This window comes from Symsagittifera roscoffensis, chromosome 9, assembly GCF_963678635.1.
Source record: "Symsagittifera roscoffensis chromosome 9, txSymRosc1.1, whole genome shotgun sequence".
NCBI classification, from domain to species: Eukaryota; Metazoa; Xenacoelomorpha; order Acoela; family Convolutidae; genus Symsagittifera; species Symsagittifera roscoffensis.
Genome location: NC_087070.1, coordinates 21917594 through 21940541, shown reverse-complemented (window position 1 = coordinate 21940541; position 22948 = coordinate 21917594). Strand labels below are relative to the sequence as shown.

General features: G+C 35.8%; 1 protein-coding gene across 1 annotated transcript; it reads left to right on the top strand.

Annotated features, from left to right (window-relative positions):
* The first annotated feature begins 975 nt into the window (after nt 1-975).
* Nucleotides 976-7319, top strand: LOC134854763 (uncharacterized). Its single transcript, XM_063871120.1, has 5 exons — nt 976-2748; nt 3224-3360; nt 4437-4672; nt 4940-5065; nt 6886-7319. Exons 1-5 carry the CDS (start codon nt 976-978, stop codon nt 7317-7319), a joined length of 2706 nt encoding a protein of 901 aa, XP_063727190.1.
* Nucleotides 7320-22948: the final 15629 nt, after the last annotated feature.

Here is a 22948-nt window from a genome sequence, read left to right as displayed (position 1 = left end):
AAATCATTTGATACCTACCAATCATGCACCATAACTAAACCATAAAAAAAATCATACCCACATAACATTGTTCTATCAGCGTTTCCCATGATCTATCAAGACTACGCATATTACATTTAAAAAATTTATAACTTAGCATTGGACAAAAAAACTACATGAACCAATCCTGAACTTCCCAAACTTTAATTCAGGCATCTTGTGGGTAGTCGCTAAGTACATCAGTTTCAGTTTACACTCCAGAACTGAAGAGCAAATCACGGCAAATCAATTCAGCTAACTAACCAGCACACTCTTCAGGTTAACAGTATCTACTGACTCAATTGGAACGATTCACCTGATACGCAACTCTTAATTGACTCTGACTGAAAAAAATATTAACAGTCTGTCATCAATTTTTGAACAACAATTTGTGCTTCTTTATACCTGAACCTTGAGACTGATTCATGCCTTAAATTTCTTCATCGCCAGAACCGCGAAAGCCAAACACCTATTTAGAACCCTCAACGCACATTTAGGTAGAAACACGTATACCTCAAAAAAACCGATTTACCCCCACCATCTGTCCTATTTATCGTATCCCCCACCATCTGTCCTGTTTTGATCACTCAGAGCTACAGCAACGCTAATTTTCATGGAGAAAGAACAAAAATTATAACGCAAAAAAACTAAAACGAATACTACGCAGCCGCGTCAACCAATTAAAAATTGTGTCGTGTTGAAGCCTAAAAAAGACATCTCAGCTTTCTACATGAACTAAATCTACGATTGAACTGATTTACTTATTTAAAACCGCATTTAACAAAAATCAATTGACTTCTATCCATAACTCATGAAATAATTTACACTCTTTGCGAATCACTAGTTTTATTCAGTCGGATTGGTGATTTTTCGTTTCCCAACTTTTGCTGCACAACGTTTTTGGTGCAACGCGACTCACGACGAACAAAACATCAGAAACAAAGAGGAAAGTTAAAAATGTCATCACCTGTTAGTGACATGAGCAACGTGACGCTCACTCTTCCTGCTTTGAAGCGATCAAGAAGTGCTAACATCGGTGTCATTACCCGATCGGAAAATGCCGTCTCAGCAATCTTCAACAAAGAGGCATCTGCTCTAACCTACAAGGAAATTGGAACTCTCAAGGCCAATCTCACGATGTGCGAACGAAAGAAAAAGGAACTGGAAGAGCTTAATCAGCAAATTTCAAATGTTCTAAACGATGATGAAGATGCACTTGAAGTTGAATTGGAAGAAGCTGAGAAAATCTACCTTCAAGTAGATTGTTTGATGGAAATGATCACAACTATGTTAGATGACCGAGGAAAATATTCAACTAAATCGGTCAAAGATGACGACAGCGCAAGCGGAACAGGATCCTACGAATCCACTTCCCAACGTGGTGCTGGCCGAAACCAAGATACTTGCCTGAAGTTGCCGAAACTGAATTCGCCAACATTTAGCGGAAGGTATGATCAATGGCTACCTTTCTTAGATTCCTTTGATGGAGCAGTTCACTCAAATGCATCGCTGTCTGATGTTCAGAAACTGCAACACCTAAAGGGTGCCCTCAAGGATGAACCGTTTCGTTTGCTATCCTACTTGCCTACTACAAACGCGAACTACTCAGTCGCAAGGGAACTTCTAAAGGATCGATATGCTGATGTCAAGATGATCTCACACGCTTACTTGGAAGTAATTTTTGAATTTACTCCAATGAAGCATGAGTCATCCGCTGCAATACGTCGGTTGATTAATACCTACACGGAAAACACGATGGCACTGACAGGTTTTGGACTAAAAATTGATCAATGCCATTTGATCTGGGTTCACGTTTTGGCCAAGAAATTGGATCCTGAAACTAGAAGACAATGGGAACTTTCCTGCGCGGGATGTGACGTGCCAAAAATCAAACAGATGAAGAAGTTCTTGGAGGAACAATCTCGCGCCCTAGAAGCTACGAAGGACCTCCACTTACCTTCAATTCATAGAAAAAATCATCAAGGAAATTCAGACCAATCTGGAAACTCTAAGAAAGATGACAAGGTACAGACATACCCCACGAACTCTGCTAAGACGATCATCTGCCCATGCTGCAGTGGTGATCACCGCGTGTATCAATGCACAAAATTTCAGGAAATGTCTATTTCCAATAGAAGACAAGAAGCCAAATCAAAGCGATTATGCTTCATTTGCCTGTCCCTTGGACACCAAAATCATGAGTGCAAGTCGAAGTGCCAAACCTGTCGAAAGGGTCATCACTCGTTACTTCACATCCATACAGACCCAAACAAGCAACCGGGACCTGAAATTAAGTTTGCGGGTCACGGGGGTACTACCGGTGCCACTACCATACTGGGAACTGTATTAATTGAGGTGAAAACTGCAAATGGCGGTTATCACAATTGTCGAGCCTTACTGGACAACGGATCTGAATGCAGTTTCGTTACAACCAACTGTGCTAACCGACTCAAGCTACCAATCAAGAAATTGACTCTTCACTTAACTCGAGTTCGCGGAGGAGCAAAAACTGTGAAATCTGGTTCTGTCAATCTGGAAACAAAGGATTCTCAGAATCAATCTCTTCATATTGAAGTCTTCACTCTTCAAAAACTTTCTGGCTACCTGCCCAGAGAACGGGTGAACATGCCGAACAGTTTGGATATCACACGTCTTAAGCTCTCGGACCCAGACTTTGATAAGCCAAAGGAAATCGATATAATCCTAGGCTGTGATGTCTACAACGACATTGTTGGCTGCAAAAAGATTAGCTTACAGACAAGCTTTATACACGTGACACTCTATTTGGTTGGATGATTAGCGGCAGAACACCCGGTCCTCCAACAACCTTCTTCAAGTCATTTCATGTGTCTATTGACGATAGTCTAAGGAAATTTTGGGAATTAGAAGGAATTCCTGATTTCAAAAAGACAACAACAAAAGAAGATCGATGTGAAACTCACTTTAAGGAAACAACCATACTACAAAATGGACAATTCACCGTGCAGCTGCCTTTCAAGCCCAATAGTCAACTTGGCGACAATTTAGCACAAGCAGATTCAATTATCTCGAGCGACGACTGGAACAGAATCCAGAACTAAAAGATCGCTATACCGCATTCATAGACGAATTTCTCGATATGGGGCATATGGAGTACATACCGCCTGGAAAAATTGAAAAGCCTGTTGATAGCTTATATTATCTGCCACATCACTGCGTTTTCAAGGAAGATTCCACTACCACAAAGCTAAGTGTAGTTTTCGACGGATCTGCAACAACATCATCCGGACAATCACTCAACGACACTTTGATGGTTGGTCCCACGGTACAAGACGACCTCTACTCGATAATCATGCGCTTCAGGTTCTATCCAATTGCTTTATCAGCAGATATCGCAAAAATGTACCGACAAGTTGCTCTAGAGGACAAATCGAAGGAATTCCATCGCATACTTTGGAGATCAAATAAATCGATGAAATCAAACATCTCAGGATGATACGTGTTACATATGGAATAGCTTTGTCAGTTTTTCACTCAACAAGATGCCTCAATGAAGTAGCAGATCAATCTAAGAACCCAATGATCAAAGAAAGTCTCAAAAATTGTTTCTATGTAGACGACTTTCTTGGTGGCGCTAATGATAAGCATGAAGCAGAAAGACTCATCTCTGATTTATGCGAAGAGCTGAACTCTCATGAATTCCCTCTACGAAAATGGACTTCAAGCAATGCTAAAATAATTGAAGGATTGCCAGAACATCTCCGCGAAAAATCGGATGTGCTGGAACTTTTCTCTGACGAATAGAAAATCAAGGCGCTAGGAGTCAGTTGGAAGCCCAATAAGGACATCTTTTGTTTTTCAACTGCCTTACCAGAGCTGAAACTGCTTACAAAGAGGACTCTTCTGTCCACAATTTCAAAATTGTTTGATCCGATGGGATGGCAAGCTCCATTCATCATCAATTTCAAATGTCTCATGCAACAGCTATGGGTCCAAGGTTTTGATTGGGATTCTGAAGTCGATCAGAAAACACAGGAAAAATGGTATGAGCTCACCGGAACATTGCCTCAACTACTGAAACTACAGATATCAAGATCTATGAGCTCACATTCAATAAAGGAGGTTCAACTTCACGTATTCTGTGATGCTTCCAAAAAAGCATATGCAGCCGCAATCTATGCAAGAATTACCAATGATGATGGCAAAACTTTTGCGTATCTACTGACCTCCAAAACAAAGGTTGCTCCGGTCAAAGCAATCTGTGTTCCCAAATTAGAGCTCTGCGGTGCAAGTTTAGCTACCAAACTTCTTAAATCAGTTCATTCAATTTTGAGGAAAACAAATCTCAAGATAACTTCACACGCCTGGACTGATTCAACAATTGTCTTGCAATGGATTGCTCAACTTCCAAGAACGTGGAACACTTTTGTTGCAAACAGAGTTTCACAAATACAAGAGACCCTACCCAGAAGTGATTGGAAACACGTGCCAACAGCAGTAAATCCAGCTGATTTAGCCTCTCGTGGTGTATTAGCTGACACATTAATATCTTCCTCACTCTGGTGGAATGGACCAGATTGGCTGACCAAGGATGAAAGGCACTGGCCCAACCTACCACTATCTCTAGTTGAAGCACCTGAAAAACGAACCGTCAAAGCCAAGGTTAATGCAGAAAGTGAACAAATTCGAACTGTTCTCGCAAATCATGCTCAAAACGAAGAAATGACGGATGGAATTTTTCGTTTAAAGGACTACAGCACTTGCAACAAGACAGTACGCATCGCATGCTATGTACTATCATTTGTTCAACATCTTAAGCATAGAATATCGACAAACTATCGGAAGCGGCTCAGATCTAAGCGGACATCTGATGTACAACTTGAAGAAGATTGTCTTAGTCCTAAAAATAGAATCATGGCAAAAATGCTTATTCTTCGTTTAGACCAAGAAATAAACTTCAAATCAGAGCTAATTTGTCTGAAGGTGAAAAAGGAGCTGAGTAAAACATCGAAACTACTCAATCTTAGTCCGTTTTTCGACAAGGATTACGATCTACTAAGAGTTGGAGGCAGGCTTTCACAATCGAACTACCCAACAGACAAGAAGTTTCCAATACTCGTTTCAGAAAAATCTGATTTAGTATCCCTACTTATATGCAAATATCATGAAGATACTCTTCCTGGCGGGGGGCAATTAGTACTGAACACAATGAGAGAGGAAATTTGGATAATCGGAGGCCGTGATCTAGTTCGACAGTTCATTAGAAGATGCATGAGATGTGTCCGATTTAGTCAGCAACCTACTTTTCAATTCATGGCTGATCTTCCTACAGAAAGAATAACACCCGCAAAACCATTTGCTCAATGTGGAATAGACTTTGCTTGTCCCTTTGAAATTAAGGAAGCAGAGGTCTCAAAAATTTATGTTGCCGTCTTTGTTTGTCTCGCGACAAAAGCTATTCATTTAGAAATTGTTACTCGTCTGACCAAAGAAGCATGCATCCTTTCATTGAAACGATTTACTGCACACCGTGGCAAACCTGAGAAGATCTTAAGTGACAAAGGAAGCAATTTTATCGGGGCTCGAAAAGATCTGATCAAAATCAAGGAACTGCTCGACAAAAATGGAACGGACAAATCAGTTGTTAGTTTTGTCAATAGCCAAAGAACTGAATGGGTCACCATCCCTCCTTGTGCTCCTCACTTCGGAGGACTCTGGGAAGCAGCTGTAAAAAGTATGAAGAAACATATGCGAAAAGTTGAAGGACTGCAACGTCTCAGTTTTGAAAAATTTCTTACAATTCTTAATCAAATTCTCACGACCATTGTATCCAATGTCAAGTGATCCTAACGACCCAACTCCGCTGACACCCGCTCATTTTCTGATAGGGGAATCATTGCTAACTCTTCCCTCTGCTGACATCCAAGTTTCAACCAATGTACGATATCGTTTATTACAGAACGTGATCAAGGATTTCTGGAAAGTTTGGAAAAGGGATTACCTCATAACGATACAAATATGGAAAAAATGGTTCATGGATGGACCAGAATTTAAAGTTGGCAACCTAATCCTACTTGCCGAAGACAATGAACGACCGCTAGAATGAAAAACTGGACGAATCATAGAAGTTTATCCTGGAAATGACTCGATTGTTCGAGTGGTAAAAGTGAAAACCACAACTGGTGAATACATACGCCCAGTCGCGAAGCTGCGAAAGCTACCAGTATAGCAACCAAGTATATCCAAAGTGCAGTTCATTCAAAACAAGAATTTTATAGTGCTAAAAATCGAAAAATATCAAAAATGTGCAGTTTTCAAATTTTAAGTGGTAGTACCCCCATGACCTTTTTGAAAGTAGGAACCTAAATTACCCCTATGCAATGCATTATGGTCTGAATCGTTCATATTGACCACTTTCATGTAAATTCCTAATGTTGTATGTTCATAAAAGTCGAAAATGATGTAAATTTTTATCAATTTTTGTGCAAAATCGTGCATTAAAATTCGTATGAGGTTGTACCCTCAAGACCCAAAATGTAATTATTGTCTGAAAACAGCTAGGATACGCCTACGCTACTGTCTTGAATGTAACAATAGGCTCTCTGATCACGTCAAACTGTTAAAATGTTATATTTGCCTTTAAATTATATTCAAAGATGTCGTATTGTAATGATTTACAACCATTAATTCGCATAAATTGTTTTTCTAAGTACACAAACTTTCGCTCATGACTCGTACCGTTAATACTTCACTTGTATACTCCTTACTTATGGTGCAGTCACATTTAGTTCAATTATTGAATAATTGCTTACATATTTACCGTTGAACAGTCATTCGCTGTCATGCGATTCGCTGTCATCTGATCCTCTTCGCTTGTTGACCCTGCAGTGTTGCTGGCAGCGCTTCCACGCAGATTCTACCAAGGAAAGTCGAGTTTGCATCTCCGCATAGTACATGCAGCAGACCCTCTCTTCGTCGCAGAGAGTCAGAGCTGCATGGCACCACGCACATGGAAGATACAAACTTTTCCCCTTCTCAAGAACACCATAGTGGACCAGTTTCTTCTGCTGAGAACCAAGGTTCCTCAGATACTTAGCAGCATCAGTGAACCCCATCTCCGAATCATTGCTACCGGCCAGGCGTTCAAGTTCACCAGAGAGATTAACTTCAGATGTCATCAGGCACAACTTTCGGCCCCCCAGAAGGCACAAAACAGCATCATCTTCCTCATCCAAGTCTTGATGGAAAGTCCGGAAGGACGAGGACTCTACAAAAATACCTTGGAGAAGAGAAGAAAGACCTGCTTTGGCCATCTGGACTGACCTCCAGACATGACGCCAAAAACACCCTTAGCTGTCACACTAGGAGTCTCTCGACAGTTAACTCCAACCTCCCAGCCAGTGCACAATGACCCTTCTACGGTGAGGTCACTAATACGTTAAAGACCTCTAAGTTGCTACTAAAACAAAACAAACAATTGATGCACACCCGCTATACTCTACTACTATGATACAATGGAATAAATGCTACTCACAGTCTCAGCTTTCGGAAACCGCAGAACTGCCCTATCCACGATTGCAGCTTCCTTCCTTGAAAACTGGATCTCATCCAACGACTTTACAGGAATCGGAGTGAAACCCAGATCTCCTCTGGTCACTGCATCGAAGAAACCCTGCAGGTCCTCCCGGTCGACAGCGCCCCGCCTACTGGACCTTCGCTCCTCGCCATGTGGAGGCAGACGTGGTGCTCTACCCGACTCCGCCCTACTCTTCCTCTCCTTCGTCTCATACACTGTAAATGGGTAGTCATATCCAGACATAATAAGGATCTGAAAACATGAAGACACTTCAAGGGAGGTGGAATGTTGAAGCCTAAAAAAGACATCTCAGCTTTCTACTTGAACTAAATCTACGATTGAACTGATTTACTTATTTAAAACCGCATTTAACAAAAATCAATTGACTTCTATCTATAACTCATGAAATAATTTACATTCTTTTCGAATCACTAGTTTTAATCAATCGGATTGGTGATTTTTCGTTTCCCAACTTTTGCTGCACAACATGTCGAATGGCAAAGCGGCCCAAAAACAACTGATTTTATAACATTAATATAAAGTTTCGACCAAAATCAAATGATATGCTGATAATTTCACCTAAAATACAACACTCTTGATTGAGAAAAATAAGATTTGAAAAAAATCCTTATAACCAAAAACTTTGGATACATATCAAAAAAAAAAGCACACAAGCATGAAAGAGAAAAATCATTTAAAGAAAACGACAAAACATTGTATAATTTAACCCTTTTAAGGGATACGATAAGATTCATGTTCTACTACAAGAAGCAAAACCAACTCAGATAGAACAACTAAAATCATGATTTTGTTGCAAAAACGCTAAGTTTGAATTGAAAAATTTTTGAATGGCTTGAAAAATACTGTTTAAAGATACCTACAAACAAGTGAGCAATCAAGCAACCTTTACAGACGGTATTGTCGGGCAGCCACAACATTTATACTTAAACCAGACTATGTTATATTTAGAGCAACAAAAATATGCTTTTATAATCAGAAAAAAATTGAGAAAAATGTCAAAAAACAAATAATTGACTAACTTTAAATTTAACAAAAAAAATAACACACAAAATTACACACGAAAACTATCTAGAGAGAAGAAATAAACGACTGCTACACAAACTGAATAATCGATTAAAAATTTTATTGCTCCCGCCAAAGATAATGATACACTAGTGTCAAACTATTTACGGCAACACGATGCAAGCAGACGTAAAACTTCAGGCCCAGAAAATCCAAAACCTTTTGCACTAAATTGCGCAAAGCTAGGCAAGTGCTGTGCAACTAGCAAAAAAAAATCCGCCATATGCATATAACAACATTTAAACTGTTTTTTTTTTAAACTTTTGCTGTTTTTTATGCGTGGTGGGAAAACTAACCCAACCCGTGAAAATTTAGTTGACTTAGTATAATTCGACAAAGTTTTATTCAAAGATGAATTTCAATCTAAAACTTTAAAAAAATTAAAAATTTTATCTTAAAACTGCTAATTTTTTTCCATAATATTTTTTGAGTTAATTTTTATTAAAATTTTTTTTTACCATATATGGATGCACTGAAGAAGAACTTACATCGAGTTTTATTTTCAATCAAGTTTTCTTAGCTTGTGCAAGCAACGTTCTCCTAAAATTGGACGGAACGAGGAGCACTTTATCGGAGACTTATCAATTTCTTCAAGCTCACCTTTGAAAGTATTGTCCAGAACTGATCACGAATCAAGAAATTGAAATTTGTTTCAATGGAAACATAACAACACGTAAAACCTTACTAGCCACAAACCTTATTGACCGCACAACTCATTACAAGCTTTATCTTTTCAGCTTAGACAATTTTAGTGGGGAGAATTTTCATCAAAATTAGTTTTTGTTTCTTTTTTTTTCGCCAAAATTATACCAAATACTTTACAGGGCAACTGAATTAGTCATGTGTTTGCCCTAATCAAAATCTTTTTATAAATAAGTACTGCTTTAAAACTTATATGTTTAAGGTGCTGGTATTGTCTATATCAAACCCCAAGGGCAAAAGAAAGTGAGTAACTTTAGAAAAAAGAAATTGCAGTTTTATTTTCAAAAGTATCGAAAACAAATAACTTTCCGGTATTTTCATGGATTCAGAAAACTGATCGATAAACCTTACAAACTTCGAATTATAAAAATACATTCTGCGAAATTGAAAGCGAATGGTTTTGTTGGTCATATGAAACAATGGTTTTTTTCCAAAACTATTTGAATCTAAATAAAAGGCAGTCGGTACATTGAAAACATCACAAAAAACTTAAGAGTTGTTAATATAATCTTTTAAATTCTCCAAAGATAAAAATCATTTTCAATGTCAGTGTCAACTAAATTTTCTTCAATTTTTAAATAACAATTAATTGTATAAAATATAAGCAGTTAGATATAAAAAGATATTGCAAACCAAAAATTTGATTTACTTCCCTGTATTTTCATGGATTCAGAAAACTGATCGAAAAACGTTACAAACTTCGAATTATAAAAATACATTCTGCGAAATTGAAAGCGAATGGTTTCATTGCTCATATGAAACAATAGTTTTTTTCCAAAACTATTTGAATCTAAATAAAAGGCAGTCGGTACATTGAAAACATCACAAAAAACTTAAAAGTTGTTAATATAATCTTTTAAATTCTCCAAAGGTAAAAATCATTTTCAATGTCAGTGTCAATTAAATTTTCTTCAATTTTTAAATAACAATTAATTCTATAAAATCTAAGCAGTTAGATATAAAAAGATATTGCAAACCAAAAATTTGATTTATTTCAACGTATTTGATTTACTTCCCTGTATTTTCATGGATTCAGAAAACTGATCGATAAACGTTATAAACTTCAAATTATAAAAATACATTCTGCGAAATTTAAAGCGAATGGTTTTGTTGGTCATATGAAACAATAGTTTTTTTTCCAAAACTATTTGAATCTAATTAAAAGGCAGTCGGTACATTGAAAACATCACAAAAAACTTAAAAGTTGTTAATATAATCTTTCAAATTCTCCCGAGGTAAAAATCATTTTCAATTTCAGTGTCAATTAAGTTGTCTTCAATTTTTAAATAACAATTAATTAATGAGGAGTTAGATATAAAAAGAATTTGCAAAACCAAAAATTTGATTTATTTCAAGGCTCACACGCCAGACGATAAGCGCAATCTAAAAATATCAATTGTACTCCAATTTCTCGCTATTAAAAAAATCTGTTCTCAGACATATCACTCCTTTACATGTCTCAATTATCTACACTTATCTTACGTAAAAAGATTTTTTAAACGTATCATAGATTCTTGAAAATTTTACGTAAACTCTTGAAAAAAATGGCAAAAATTAATTTAGAAAAATTTATAGATTTGCAGAATAATAAGACTTTTCAGTAGACAAAAAAAACAGAAAATTTTTCCCAAGTTTCATAAAGTACTCCTACCATAAATTAATATTTGACAAAACTTTTCTGAAAAAAAATTGTAAAATTTCTGATTGATGATATGTGAAAAAAAAACTCAAATAGGAACTTCAGGTTTTTCTGACGATTATCAGTTTAAAAAAAAGGCAATCATCAAGTTCACAATATGAATATTTGAATCAAGTACTGTGTGGAAGAGTTAATCTAGCTTTGCGTCGGACACTATACTTGAAAAGCAAGCTAAATGGGAATACAATAAAGTTAACAATCAATGAAAATGAGCACACTTCTGATAATCATCAGTCTAACACTCAATTCTCGAAAACGAACAATTTCACAATTTGCTGATAGTCACGAGAATAAAGAAACTCTAAGCCTTCATATCAGGCATTTACTTCCTATTCAAAGCATGAATGCAGCAAGAACAATAACTAGCAGTTATAATTTTTTGATCTAAAAGTTTTTTCTATAAAAGCAAAGTTTTATAATTTCTTGACTGGAAATGAAAAGTTTTTATCGTTAAATATTTAAAAACATTTTGAGGCTACCTTTAGTTTTCAAAATATCTGATTTTTCATGATCGCTTAGATTTAATTTTTGCATTTAAAAGTACTTCTATGTTTTTTGAACATTTTAAACCAATTTTTGACAATCAAAACATCTTATGCATAGAAAAATTAGGAATTGCGGGGTAAATTCAACAAATAAATCACAGTTGTTAAATGTCAATTTTTGCAGAAGATAAACTTTTGATATCCTCATGATTATCATTTACATAAGTTTTGTAAAGTCGAATAGAGAATATAAGAAATGAACAATTTATGAACCAAAGCAGTTAGCTAAGAATTAGCTGTTGTTGCTCTATATATGCTTTTTGTTATTTCCATAACCTCAACCTACCTACTTCATGATATCCAAAACTCAATCCAAAATAGAAATCATAGAATTTTGTGTTTTTGGAATCAAGCTTTGCGACAAAGAATTAACTGATAGCCATCAATCAAAACTCAGTTTTTGTAAAGTATCAGCAATGTTTTAGAAATTAAAAATGAATTAGCTGTTTTTAATCTGATTCATTGTTTATTATTATAAAAAAAATAATTAAACAAAAACTTCATATCAGACGGCAGCTAAAATAAGTGATTATGATACTGCTACGATACTATTTTAGCCTGGTAATCGTTAAGAAGGGAATGCAGCCTCTCGGCCTTTTTTTATAGCTCTGTCTTAACAATTGCGAAAAAATCAAAGAACAAAGTGAAGTTGCTTTTTTTGGTTTGTGTGTTTATGCTCAGTGGTTTCTTTGAAGAAAATCTTTTTTAAGTTCTCTATTAAAATGGAGCGAAAAATGTTAGTTCACTTAAGTTGTTTTGGAAAAAATTTTTTCTACTGCCAAAAAAGAAATTTTTTATGAGAAAACTTGCAACGTAATTAGCGTATTAAAACAAAATAATTCAAAAAAATCTTTACACAACTTTCTCAAAGTTTCAAGAAAATCATGTGACCTATATTTTTGGATTTCGCAAAACGAGTTTCCATCAGAATGTTTTAATACTTATCTGTATTGGAAGTCATTGGCTTTTTTCCAACAATTTTTTTGTTCCGACTTTGGATACGAAAGTAACGGAATATTTGTGCTCGGGGTGGGTTTTTTTTTTCTTCAGACAAATTTCGACTTTTTAACTAGCCATTTTTGACGGAATATTTTTATATCATTTGAAAGCTATTGTTGTCCTGAGCTTAAATTTGAAAAGATATTTCACCTGTGATCATTTTTTGTAAAGTTATGGGGGTTTAAAGATTGCCATTTTGGCCAATTTGGGACAATTAACGCGCGATATAATTCGCACTATTAACGCGTAAGCGGAGATTTAATCCGTCTTATAAATCGTTCCAAATTGGTTGAACGAAGCTTATTCGCCATAATTGATTTGTTACAAGGAGCGAAATCTATCCTTTTGTACTTTATATGGCGTGTGGGGGGATGATTTTCATTAAAAATTTCAAATTTTTGAAAAAAAATTTCATTTTGTTTGATTTCATTCAATTTTATATGTTATTACTGCTGCTCCATAAACCTTAAAGGGCAGTCGGGACATTCAGGGCTTCGCCCTGATACGAGCAGTCTTGTTTTGTTTTAGATAATATTCTACTAGCAATGCATGCCTTAGCGACAGTGTTTATGATCGTTAGCATTGCTTTGTTTGGAGCCGCTACTTGCAGTGATCGTTGCAGACAAAAATGTGGGTTTATGGTTGTTCTGATTTGTTTCGTCACTATTGGAAGTCAGTAAACGTTTTATCAAAAAATAAATTTCAAATGAGGTACGAACTGGACGCAAATTGTGAGAAGTGAAATGTGAAAAATTTTAATACGTGTGATTTAAAAAAAAACGCATAAAAGAATTTTACAACTTTTTCTTGACAGCCTTGAATAGAAAGAATTAACAGTTCTACACTGAGCTATCAGTTCAGCAAGATTTGCCATCAATTTTTTTGGTCGAAGAGCAGAAGTTATGGGATCTTTTCCCTTGTCAAGGAAGAAAAATGCCACAAGACCTAGAGCGATCCGTGCTCATTGCTTCTTAAAGAGCTGAACAGCTCGTAACTAGGTCGCTTCCTTCGCAGAGAAATAGTTTTAAACGAATATTTTTAGTAGCAAAACTGACAAAAAGTGGCTTGGGAAATTATGGAAGAAAAAACTGAAACTTTTTTTCAAAATGTTTCCTTCACAGATCTGAACCCATAACTCTGTTTCAACTAATTTTTATTTATTTTCGTTTACCTTTAAGGGGTATTTACGTCCGATATTATGTATATATCTGTTGTGGAAAATTTATCAGCATCGCAACCCTATTCACAGAAAGAAAAGAGCCTTGTATCTTATACAAGACCTGAATTTCGCTACCATGTCCAAACATGTGTCGTTATATAAAAACTGACATACCAGAAAAAAAAATCAATTTACCTGAATGGCTGGATCTGAATGCTCATGTAGTTTAATGTGTCTCTTAAAAATTTCGAGATTCAATTTGTTAGTGAGAGATGGTTGAGATTAAGAGTTTAGATAAACTATTGAGATGAGATAATTGAGATTATTGAGATTAGATAAAAACTTTCATGTTTTGCCTCATATGTTTTTCATTCTTGCATCAAAAGTTGGCGTCCAGTTGAAGTCGTAGTTATAATCAGCTTGCAAGTTGCTGGGTCTTATGTTGAAATGTGCGGGTGTCTGCTGCCACTTGCTCTTAAAATAGCTATTAGTTTTCCTGTCGACTTGTCGAAAAAAAGCAAGTTGACCAATGTAAAGTGAATGGCAATGGCTACGTTTCGTTTAGCTGCATTGTATCTTCCGCAAAAAAACTGTTCTAAGGTCATTTTCCAGCCAATCGGTATGTTTCTGTTGAACAAGATAGTTTCATCAAAGAAGAATGTTCTGATGAATTACTTTTACTTTGAATGCAGTTGAAGTTTAGAAGATATAGGATGTCGTTGACAAGACCGTGGTCAAAATCTCAGATGATCCAATCCATAAAAACGTCCTTGTCATCGAGTTGAAAAAAGCTTTTGTCAATGTTTGTAGAGTCGAATTGAAATTGTCATAAAAAAAAACTGAAATCTGATTGAATTATAGTAGAAATCTGATGAAAACAAAATTTTGATTAAACTGAACCGTGTCGCCAATTTTCAGATCCGGTTTGAAATGAATATTGAAGACTTCAGCAATGTTAATTTGTATGCATCAAGCACGGCAGAATTATAAATTGCATGTCTGCCACAAGAGACTGTTTTCGTCAATTGCGGAAACAAAACTTCGGTATCTTTGAGCTGGAGATGCAATTGGTTGCATCATAAGATACGGATGGCGTTCCTCTGTGTTGAGTGCTTTCGTTCTGTCAAGTTGCTAGCCTTGTATTTTTTGCTTTTGCTGTTGTGTAGAAGAGGTTGGTTTCTCTTGTTCTTCAGTTTTTGTCCTACAGGTCTGCGTTGATTGGCAAACTTGTGAGGGCAGAAGCAGTTGAAGCAAAGTTAAAGGACTCTGTGATGCTGTAATCGGTCCTTGGTGTTCGTTTATCGCTATGAATTGATTGCGGCGTTTTCCATGTGGCGAAAGACAACCATACTAATTATAGAGTGTCTCGTAGAAGATGAGACTGAGAGATTGTAGGCTTCATGATGATAATGTCTCTTACAGGCGAGATCATATCTATTACAATACCCGAGCATGGTTCGTTATATAAAGACTGACATCCCATAAAATCATTAAAGTCTACTTAGTTGAATGGCTGGATCTGATTACTAAGGTATTTTAATTGTCTTTGAAAATTGAACGAATTCGAAATGTTATATTGAAGTGGTTCAGATCAAAACTCTTGTTTCAGTTTTGAAAGTTTTGGACATACGTGTCATTGTGTCGTGAACAGCAGCGGGTAAATTGACTGCTGGTTTAATCTCATTTTTTACAGAAGGATAATTGATTATGTTAATGTTGAGAAATTCATATGAGAAACTTGTTCATAAGTTTTCCGATTTCGATTTCATTTCTTTTGATTCTAATGATCTAAAAAGGAACTCAAATCAGGTTGGTATAACAGTTAGTATTTTTTCTGAGTCAACAGAAGTCCGATTTTATCTAGTCAAATGTGTTTATAGGGTAATGTCAGTTTAGAGCAGTAACTATGTCAGAGGGTTGCGCAAAAATTCTCACACATTCTAAGCAAAAACTTTTCGTTTAAAATATTAAAAAGCAACGACAAATGGTCACAAAAAAGTGGGTCTTAATTAATTTGCCTTTCGTGCGAGGGCACGGGGGATGCAATGAGATCAAATAGATTTCTCTGATATCAATAACGTTTGTCGTTCAAGCAGGGGCGGATCTAGGATTTTCTCGAGGGGGGGCGGATTTTCAAAAAATTTTCCAAAATTTTGACGACCTTTTTTTTTTTTTTAGGTCGACCAAATTGATTTTTCGAGCTCTCCCAAAGCACTGTTTAGCCCCTATTTTGACAAAACTTTCTGCGCCGCAGGCAAATTTTTGAAAAAACAGTCAAAAAAGCCGTTTTTGGGCACTTTTTGAAAAATTTAGACAAAAAATAGCGTTTTTTTTGGCGCGCGCTCCCCCTCAAAGTTAGTATATATTGGCGCCCAAGGCGCCTTTAGAAAAATTTTAGGGTCGGTCTGCCAAAAATGGATTTCTGAAAAAGTATCAAAGGGGGGACCCTTTGGGTCGGCAGGGGGTCGAATCCCTGAGGGGGGGGCGTCCGCCCCCCCCCCCCCCCCCGCCCCCCCCCCCTAAATCCGCCCCTGCGTTCAAGTATGATTTGTGATTTAGAGCTCCATTAATTAAGCAATCGGCTCGTTGTATCATTTTGGTCTATTCCGGTGAAGCGTGTTGTATTATGGCATGAGTTCCAGGTTGTTTTCGTCATGAATAAAATCATAGAAGAAAAACAAAAAAAATCGTCTGCACTGTAAAAAAAGCCGTTTGTGACCGCTTGTTAGTGTTTAAAGAAAACTTTTGGGTGTTGCCGGATTGCTGGGGAAAGTCTCTCGCAGGTATAATTTCACCGTGCAACAATATGGCTTTTTTTCTTTTCCTTCAGCCTCACACAAACATTTTCTAAAACAAAACTTTTTGATTGCAAAACAAGTTTTTTCTTTGTTTGCATAACGTAGTCCTTTTTGATTTTTTTCCATTTTTCTGGAAAATTTTTTTCAAAAACGCTCAAAATGCCTATTCATTTTTATGGTATGCGTTTGTAAGCCGTGGTCAAAACCATGAATAATTTAAAACTCTAATTTAAACCAGAAAATTTTGAAAATATTTGCCAAAATTTTAAACTTAGATACTTGCATTATATCCTTTGTTTAAGGCAAAATTAAGACAATTCAGGCTGTTTTCGAATACTTCTGCCACTTTTGTTCCATTTTGAAAAGTTAAATTTTTAAAAACTCAAATTTTTTGATTTATGAAAAACAAATGCTAGTCATACAGTTTCCCTATACGAAAAATCACTAATCTTTGACCTGTTATGCAGTTTTCTGCACTAATGGAACTGAATAAAGAGTTTATGATTCGCATTTTGCCAAATATGAAAATTGTATGGCTAGCATTTTTGGTCCACCAAATAAATAACAAAAATCAAGAGGTGACATATTGAGATGGAAAATCGCAAAAGTAGATGGAAACGTTAAATTATGACCTTCATATCTTTACAAAACTGCAGCGTTTTGTTCAAAGCTCTATAGTTTCTATAAGCAAACAAAACTGCTCCCATCAGGGCAACGCTTTGAATGCGAATGTTCCGACTGTGCATACACTGGTCTCGAAGCATTTTTAGTTAATGAAAAGTTGACAAATAATATGAATTTTAAACAGAAAATAAACAATCGTGTATGGAACTAATAAAACTAATTAGCCTGCTTCAAATGAAAATGGATTTTTTTTGTGGTGCGGGAAAAATCAGTAAGCGTAAATAACGCGCGTTAAACTTTCAGTATCATTTAATACTGCGTTGTGTAAGCCAGGATAGGCTAGTCGTGAGCGCGGATATTCTGGGACCCCGAAGATCTATGAATGGATCCCACGAGGGAAATATTTTTGAGAATGGGTCTGAACGAAAAAAAAACATCAAACCCGAGCAGCGCCTTTAAAAAAAAATCTTCAGACAATTGCACAGCTGTTTATTTAATTTCGATTGAACAGTTCTCCAAGCTACGTTCTCAGATTTTGCAAAATACCATTTCCGGCTTGTTTATGTGTCACCTTTTGCTCGGAACCAGCGGTGTTGAAAAGATGATCGACGATTGAGGATACAACAGTATCGATATGTTTTTTTCAGGAAAAATATTTGAAGAATTTAGTTTTCACCGCTGACCAAGGTCAAAAAACTTTGAGAAATTAGAAATTGTATTTATCACATAATCATAATTAGTTGCTAAAACTTCATTATCTAATGCGAAACAGGAAGGAAAGACGGAAAAGCACGTTAACACACGGTTTATAAATGTTGAATCGATAACCTGCCGAGCTATTTTGAAACAATCAGGAACTCCGGAAAAAACTCGTTATGTGAAGCAGGGCCTCTGAATAAACGATTACACAAAAAAAATCAATTGCTTGAGCAGAAACCCAATAATTGAATTGACAGATTGTTGAACATCAATATACTGCAATTAATTGCTTTTCCATTTCAATACTTCATGTCCCTGAGTTTATCTCTCGGGAAACGCTCTCTTCTGTCCAGAATGACTCGTTCCGTTTTAAAAATTGCATCTCTAAAGTTTGAGGCAATAAGAAGAAACTTAAATGGAATATTTTGCTTCTAATAAAAATCTCTCGATCAGGATAGATATGGGCAGTATAAACTTTGTTTTGATAAAACTGCTTTTAACAGAGTTTTTTGAGACAACAATTAATTGCTTTCGCGCTATCAATCAATTGCAATGTTCTATGTTAGCAATCAATACATTGCGCCTAAAAATTGGCATTTGTTGCTATTAATTGGAGTGCAATTAACTTTTGAGAGGCGCTGGGTGAAGGAAGGTTGCGTGATGACTCGCGGGTTGTTGCAAAAAATGCATCCAAGATTCTTTCATGAGTAATTATTCTTTTTGGGTTCTTCTATCGCCAGCTCAGAGCGACATTGATACTTCTGCGCGTGTATTAATACACGCGCAGAAGTATCAATGTCGTTCTGAACTGGCGATAGAAGAACCCAAAAAGAAAAATTATTCGAGAAAGAATAATTGCTCTAGAAAAAGATTTTTTTTACTACCAACGTCTTTGAGGTCGTTCAGAGCACTTTTGGATGCCCACGAGAATATTGCATTTATTTGATTATTCAGTTTCTATGTCGCGCCAAATATGGTTCTTTGTTAATCATATGTAGCGCCATGGTATCCATACGTCGCGCCATGCATGGTACCATAGTAACCATACGTCGCGCCATGCATGATACCATAGTAACCATACATTGCAAGCTTCCATGGTGGCATATAAAATATCAACATCCCTAGTAAAAGTATCAATATTGTTTAATTTGAAGTCCCCCATACTTTAAAAAATGTTGAATCATACGTCGCGTCATGCATGGAAAATGCGTTGTTTTAACATAAAAATACGTCGGCAATTTTTCATGGCTTCCTTGGAACCATGCATGGTGCGACGTATGGTTGCACATTTTGGTCAACCCTGGTTACTAATTTACAGTACAACATCGCATTAACTCCTATAACTAGCATAACGTCAGATAAAGAAGGCGAACAGAACTAATAAATAATTATAATGAGCAGCATCCGCTAAGAAAGTCAAAAAAGATAGCAGTTGAAGGGTCAACTCTTTTAGAATGTATTGAAAACAAAAAAGTCATAGACAAAACTGCTCACATCGGGGCGACGCCTAAATTTCCGACTGCCTTTTAAGGTCTAAGGAACAGTAATAACTTTTTTTTTATTAATTTTTTTTCTTAATTTTGAGATTTTTGTGAAAACAAACACCCACACGCCATAATAAGTACAAAACGATAATTTTGCTTCTATTAACAAATCAATTATGGCATTTAAGCTTCCTTTAACCAATCTAGAACGATTTCTAAGACGCGTTACTAGCTCGATATATATCGCGCGTTAATCGTCCCAAATTGACCAAAATTGTATCTTTTAAACCCCCATAAGTTTACAAAAACTGATCACAAGTGAAATATCTTCTTGAATCTAAGCTCAAGACAACAATTGCTTTCGAATGAAAACAATAAAAATTGTCAAAATTGGCTACTTAAAAGGTCAAAGATTCCGATTTGTTACTGAGTTTTGACTCGAGAGAGAAATCGATGAGGCTTCATTCAACTATCAATTGAATCGCGCCCCAGGTGTTCGTAGCTTTTTCAATCCAGGCAAGCATAGTTCTCAAATGCATCTCTCCGGGCACGTTTTCCTTCCCGGCTGTTTTGTCTATGATAACTTCCGGTCACACCTTTCTTGTGTCCTCCACGAGTCAGTTGCTTTCTTCTTAGCAATCTATCTTGGGCGTTCTGCTTTCATTACTTTTACATGTTGTATATATTCTATGAAGGTAATCAGATTAAAAATGGAAAACTTTTTAGAAAAAAATGTATGAAGAAAAGGTTTAACCAGCTTTCTTTTGCTCCATTGACAAAAAATAGTGATAAGCAGTTTTTTTGTAAGTTCAACCCGTTTCTAATTTCGCTTCAGATCATACCCTACTTCCCAGTTAATGTTGGTGAAATTAAATCGTTCTCTCGAAATATATCTTTAATAAATAATAAAGAAACATTTTGCGGCATTTACTGTAAGACTTCAGAGTATGACACCCTTTATCATCATCTAGTCAATATTTTTTTCAGTTTCTTCTTAAAATGATGGTTCGAGACGTATGCTAATTGTAGCCAATGCCATCGAGGATGTTCATTAACACGTGTGCTGTTTTCATCGCATCTCCTTGTTGATGTTGTTACCAATTTTTTTGGTTTTGTTAGAATGATTTTGTATCATAAGATGGTTTTACACAATTTGAGCTGGATGTTTTTCTGAACGAAATCTGTTGAATTCGCTTTTGTTCCGACTTTCGATACAAATGTAACGGAATATTTGTGTTGGTAAGAGTTTTTTTTCTTGAGACAAATTTCGACTTTTTATCTAACCATATTTGACGGAAGTTTTTTACATCATTCACAAGGTTTTATTGTCTTGAGCTTAAATATGAAAAAATATTTCACCTGTGATCATATTTGGTGAAAATATGAGGGTTGAAAGATTGCCATTTTGACCAATTTGGGACGATTAACGCGCGATATAAATCGCGCTTTTAACGCGCAAGCGGAGATTTAATCCGTATCAAAAATAGTTCCAAATTGGTTGAAAGAAGCTTATTCGCCGTAATTGATTTATTAAAAGGGGCGAACTCCATCCTTTCGTACTTTATATGGCGTGTGAGGGATGTTTTCCTAACCAAATCTCAAATTTAAAAAAAGTGTCATTTTGTTTTATTAAAGTTAATTTTTTTTTCTTGAACTTTATTAAATTTAATCAACTCCACGCACGAGCACTCAAACTGATGCGTACAACCCGCGTGCTCCGAATTTCAGGACAGCTTATGGTGTTTAACAACTGATATTTTTGTGACTAGGTTATTTTACCGGTTTCGAGAAAATGTTATCTTCAGTTGTAATCAAAGTCGAGAAATGAGAAAGCTGCTTGATATTCATAGGTTCGATCATTGCTGTTCAGTGTATCAAAGAGAAATTAACAAATTTAAGCTTTCAAGAAACACCATTAGTTAAAAACAAAATGTATCGCTGAATTGCCTGCTCGGCAAGTTATGCCTTGACGTTCTTGACCATTGGCTCTTTTCTAATTGTAGATAATCAGATGTCAATTAGAGCATATAGGTGCCCTTAAGCGTTTTTAGAACTGTACTTGGGGATGGTGTAGTTTCTATGTCTAAACACAGCTGGCTGCTGTCGATTAATGGAGCTCATTGATATACTAATAAGAGGACACCTCGAAGAAAGTGCGGAATATCTATGCTTGGTGTGGTTTTTTTATTCAATCAATTTTCCACCTGATAACTAAGATTTTTTGACGGAACTTTTTATACCATCTAAGAGATAGTGTTATCCTAAGCTCAATTTTAAAAGAAATTACTCACCTGTGATCATTATTCATGAAATTAGCGGCGTTTGAAAATTTGGCCAATTTGGGATAATTAAAGTGCGATTTATTGAGTACATAAAACACGCGTAAGCAGCGAATTAATGAATTGCAAAACGAATTGAGACCAGCAAATTAATCCTATTGTCACAAAACGCGTTCGTTATTTGTTGTAGTTTTAAAATCAAGACAACGTTTTGGAGCCGTCGGTTGAAAATGGCAAACCTTGGTTAATGTAAATCGTGGTCATTAAGATATTCCGTCCTTTGTAATCGTTCATTCTACCATCTGTTTATAGAGTGTCGAGGTGAGAAACGTCGACACTTTTTTGCATGGAACCTCCAAACTATGGACAAATTTAACAAGGTAGCTGACAAAAGAGAAAAAGTTCATCAATGAATTGATGGTGACTGACGTTTTCACGAATCGTTTTTCTTAGCTTGTTTTTCAATCATCTGATGATATTTTTTGCAAAAAAACCTTGTCTTCCAAATGGTTTTTCAAGTTCTGTAAGAATGTCAGGTGCATAAATTTGGAGCAGAAAGACCTAAATTTCAGTTGTCAAAATTTGCGGCTAGGTCTTTTTTTGCCAAAAGAATTTGGTTAATAGTGAGCTGTGCCCTAAAAAGTCCATACCATAATTCACTTATTAAGTTGGTGAAAAAAAAACTGGTGAAAAGTATCCACTGGTTAAATTTGACTCTGATGCTGTACAAATTGCTGAACTGTTAGTTAGTAAAGCCCAGATTTATTGGGTTGCGCAAATTTTTATCCTTTTTGCCTGCATCGTTCAATGAACTAATTATCAGACAGTGGCATGTACACTCACACTTCTAATTTTCTACAATTGAAAAATTTTTGATATATTCAACAATAAGTGTTTTTACCGAGAAACATTTATCCAAAAACAAAAACACAACTTGCTAAGAACTTAATTTAGTAAAATGAGCCCGCCAAAACTCTAGGTCAAATGCTGACAAATAAAGTGCCAAAAGAGTCTCTTATTCAAATCAACCAAATTTAGGACGATTAAATATTTTTTCAATTTTGGTGTTTAAAAAAACTATTTTCGTTCATTAAAAAAAAGTGCTTTTTTGCAATATGGAACAAATGTTTTTTATTTCATAATCATTTCAAATATTTTTGCACCTCTTTCTAACAGTCAATGAGCGTAATGAAAACTCTTATGTAGGTCTTGATTTTTTTGAGAAAAGTCAAATAATTGCTCAGGCTCATTTTTATTTTTTCAAGGTTTGACTTTTGATTTCTAATTGAACTTAGTTCATATCC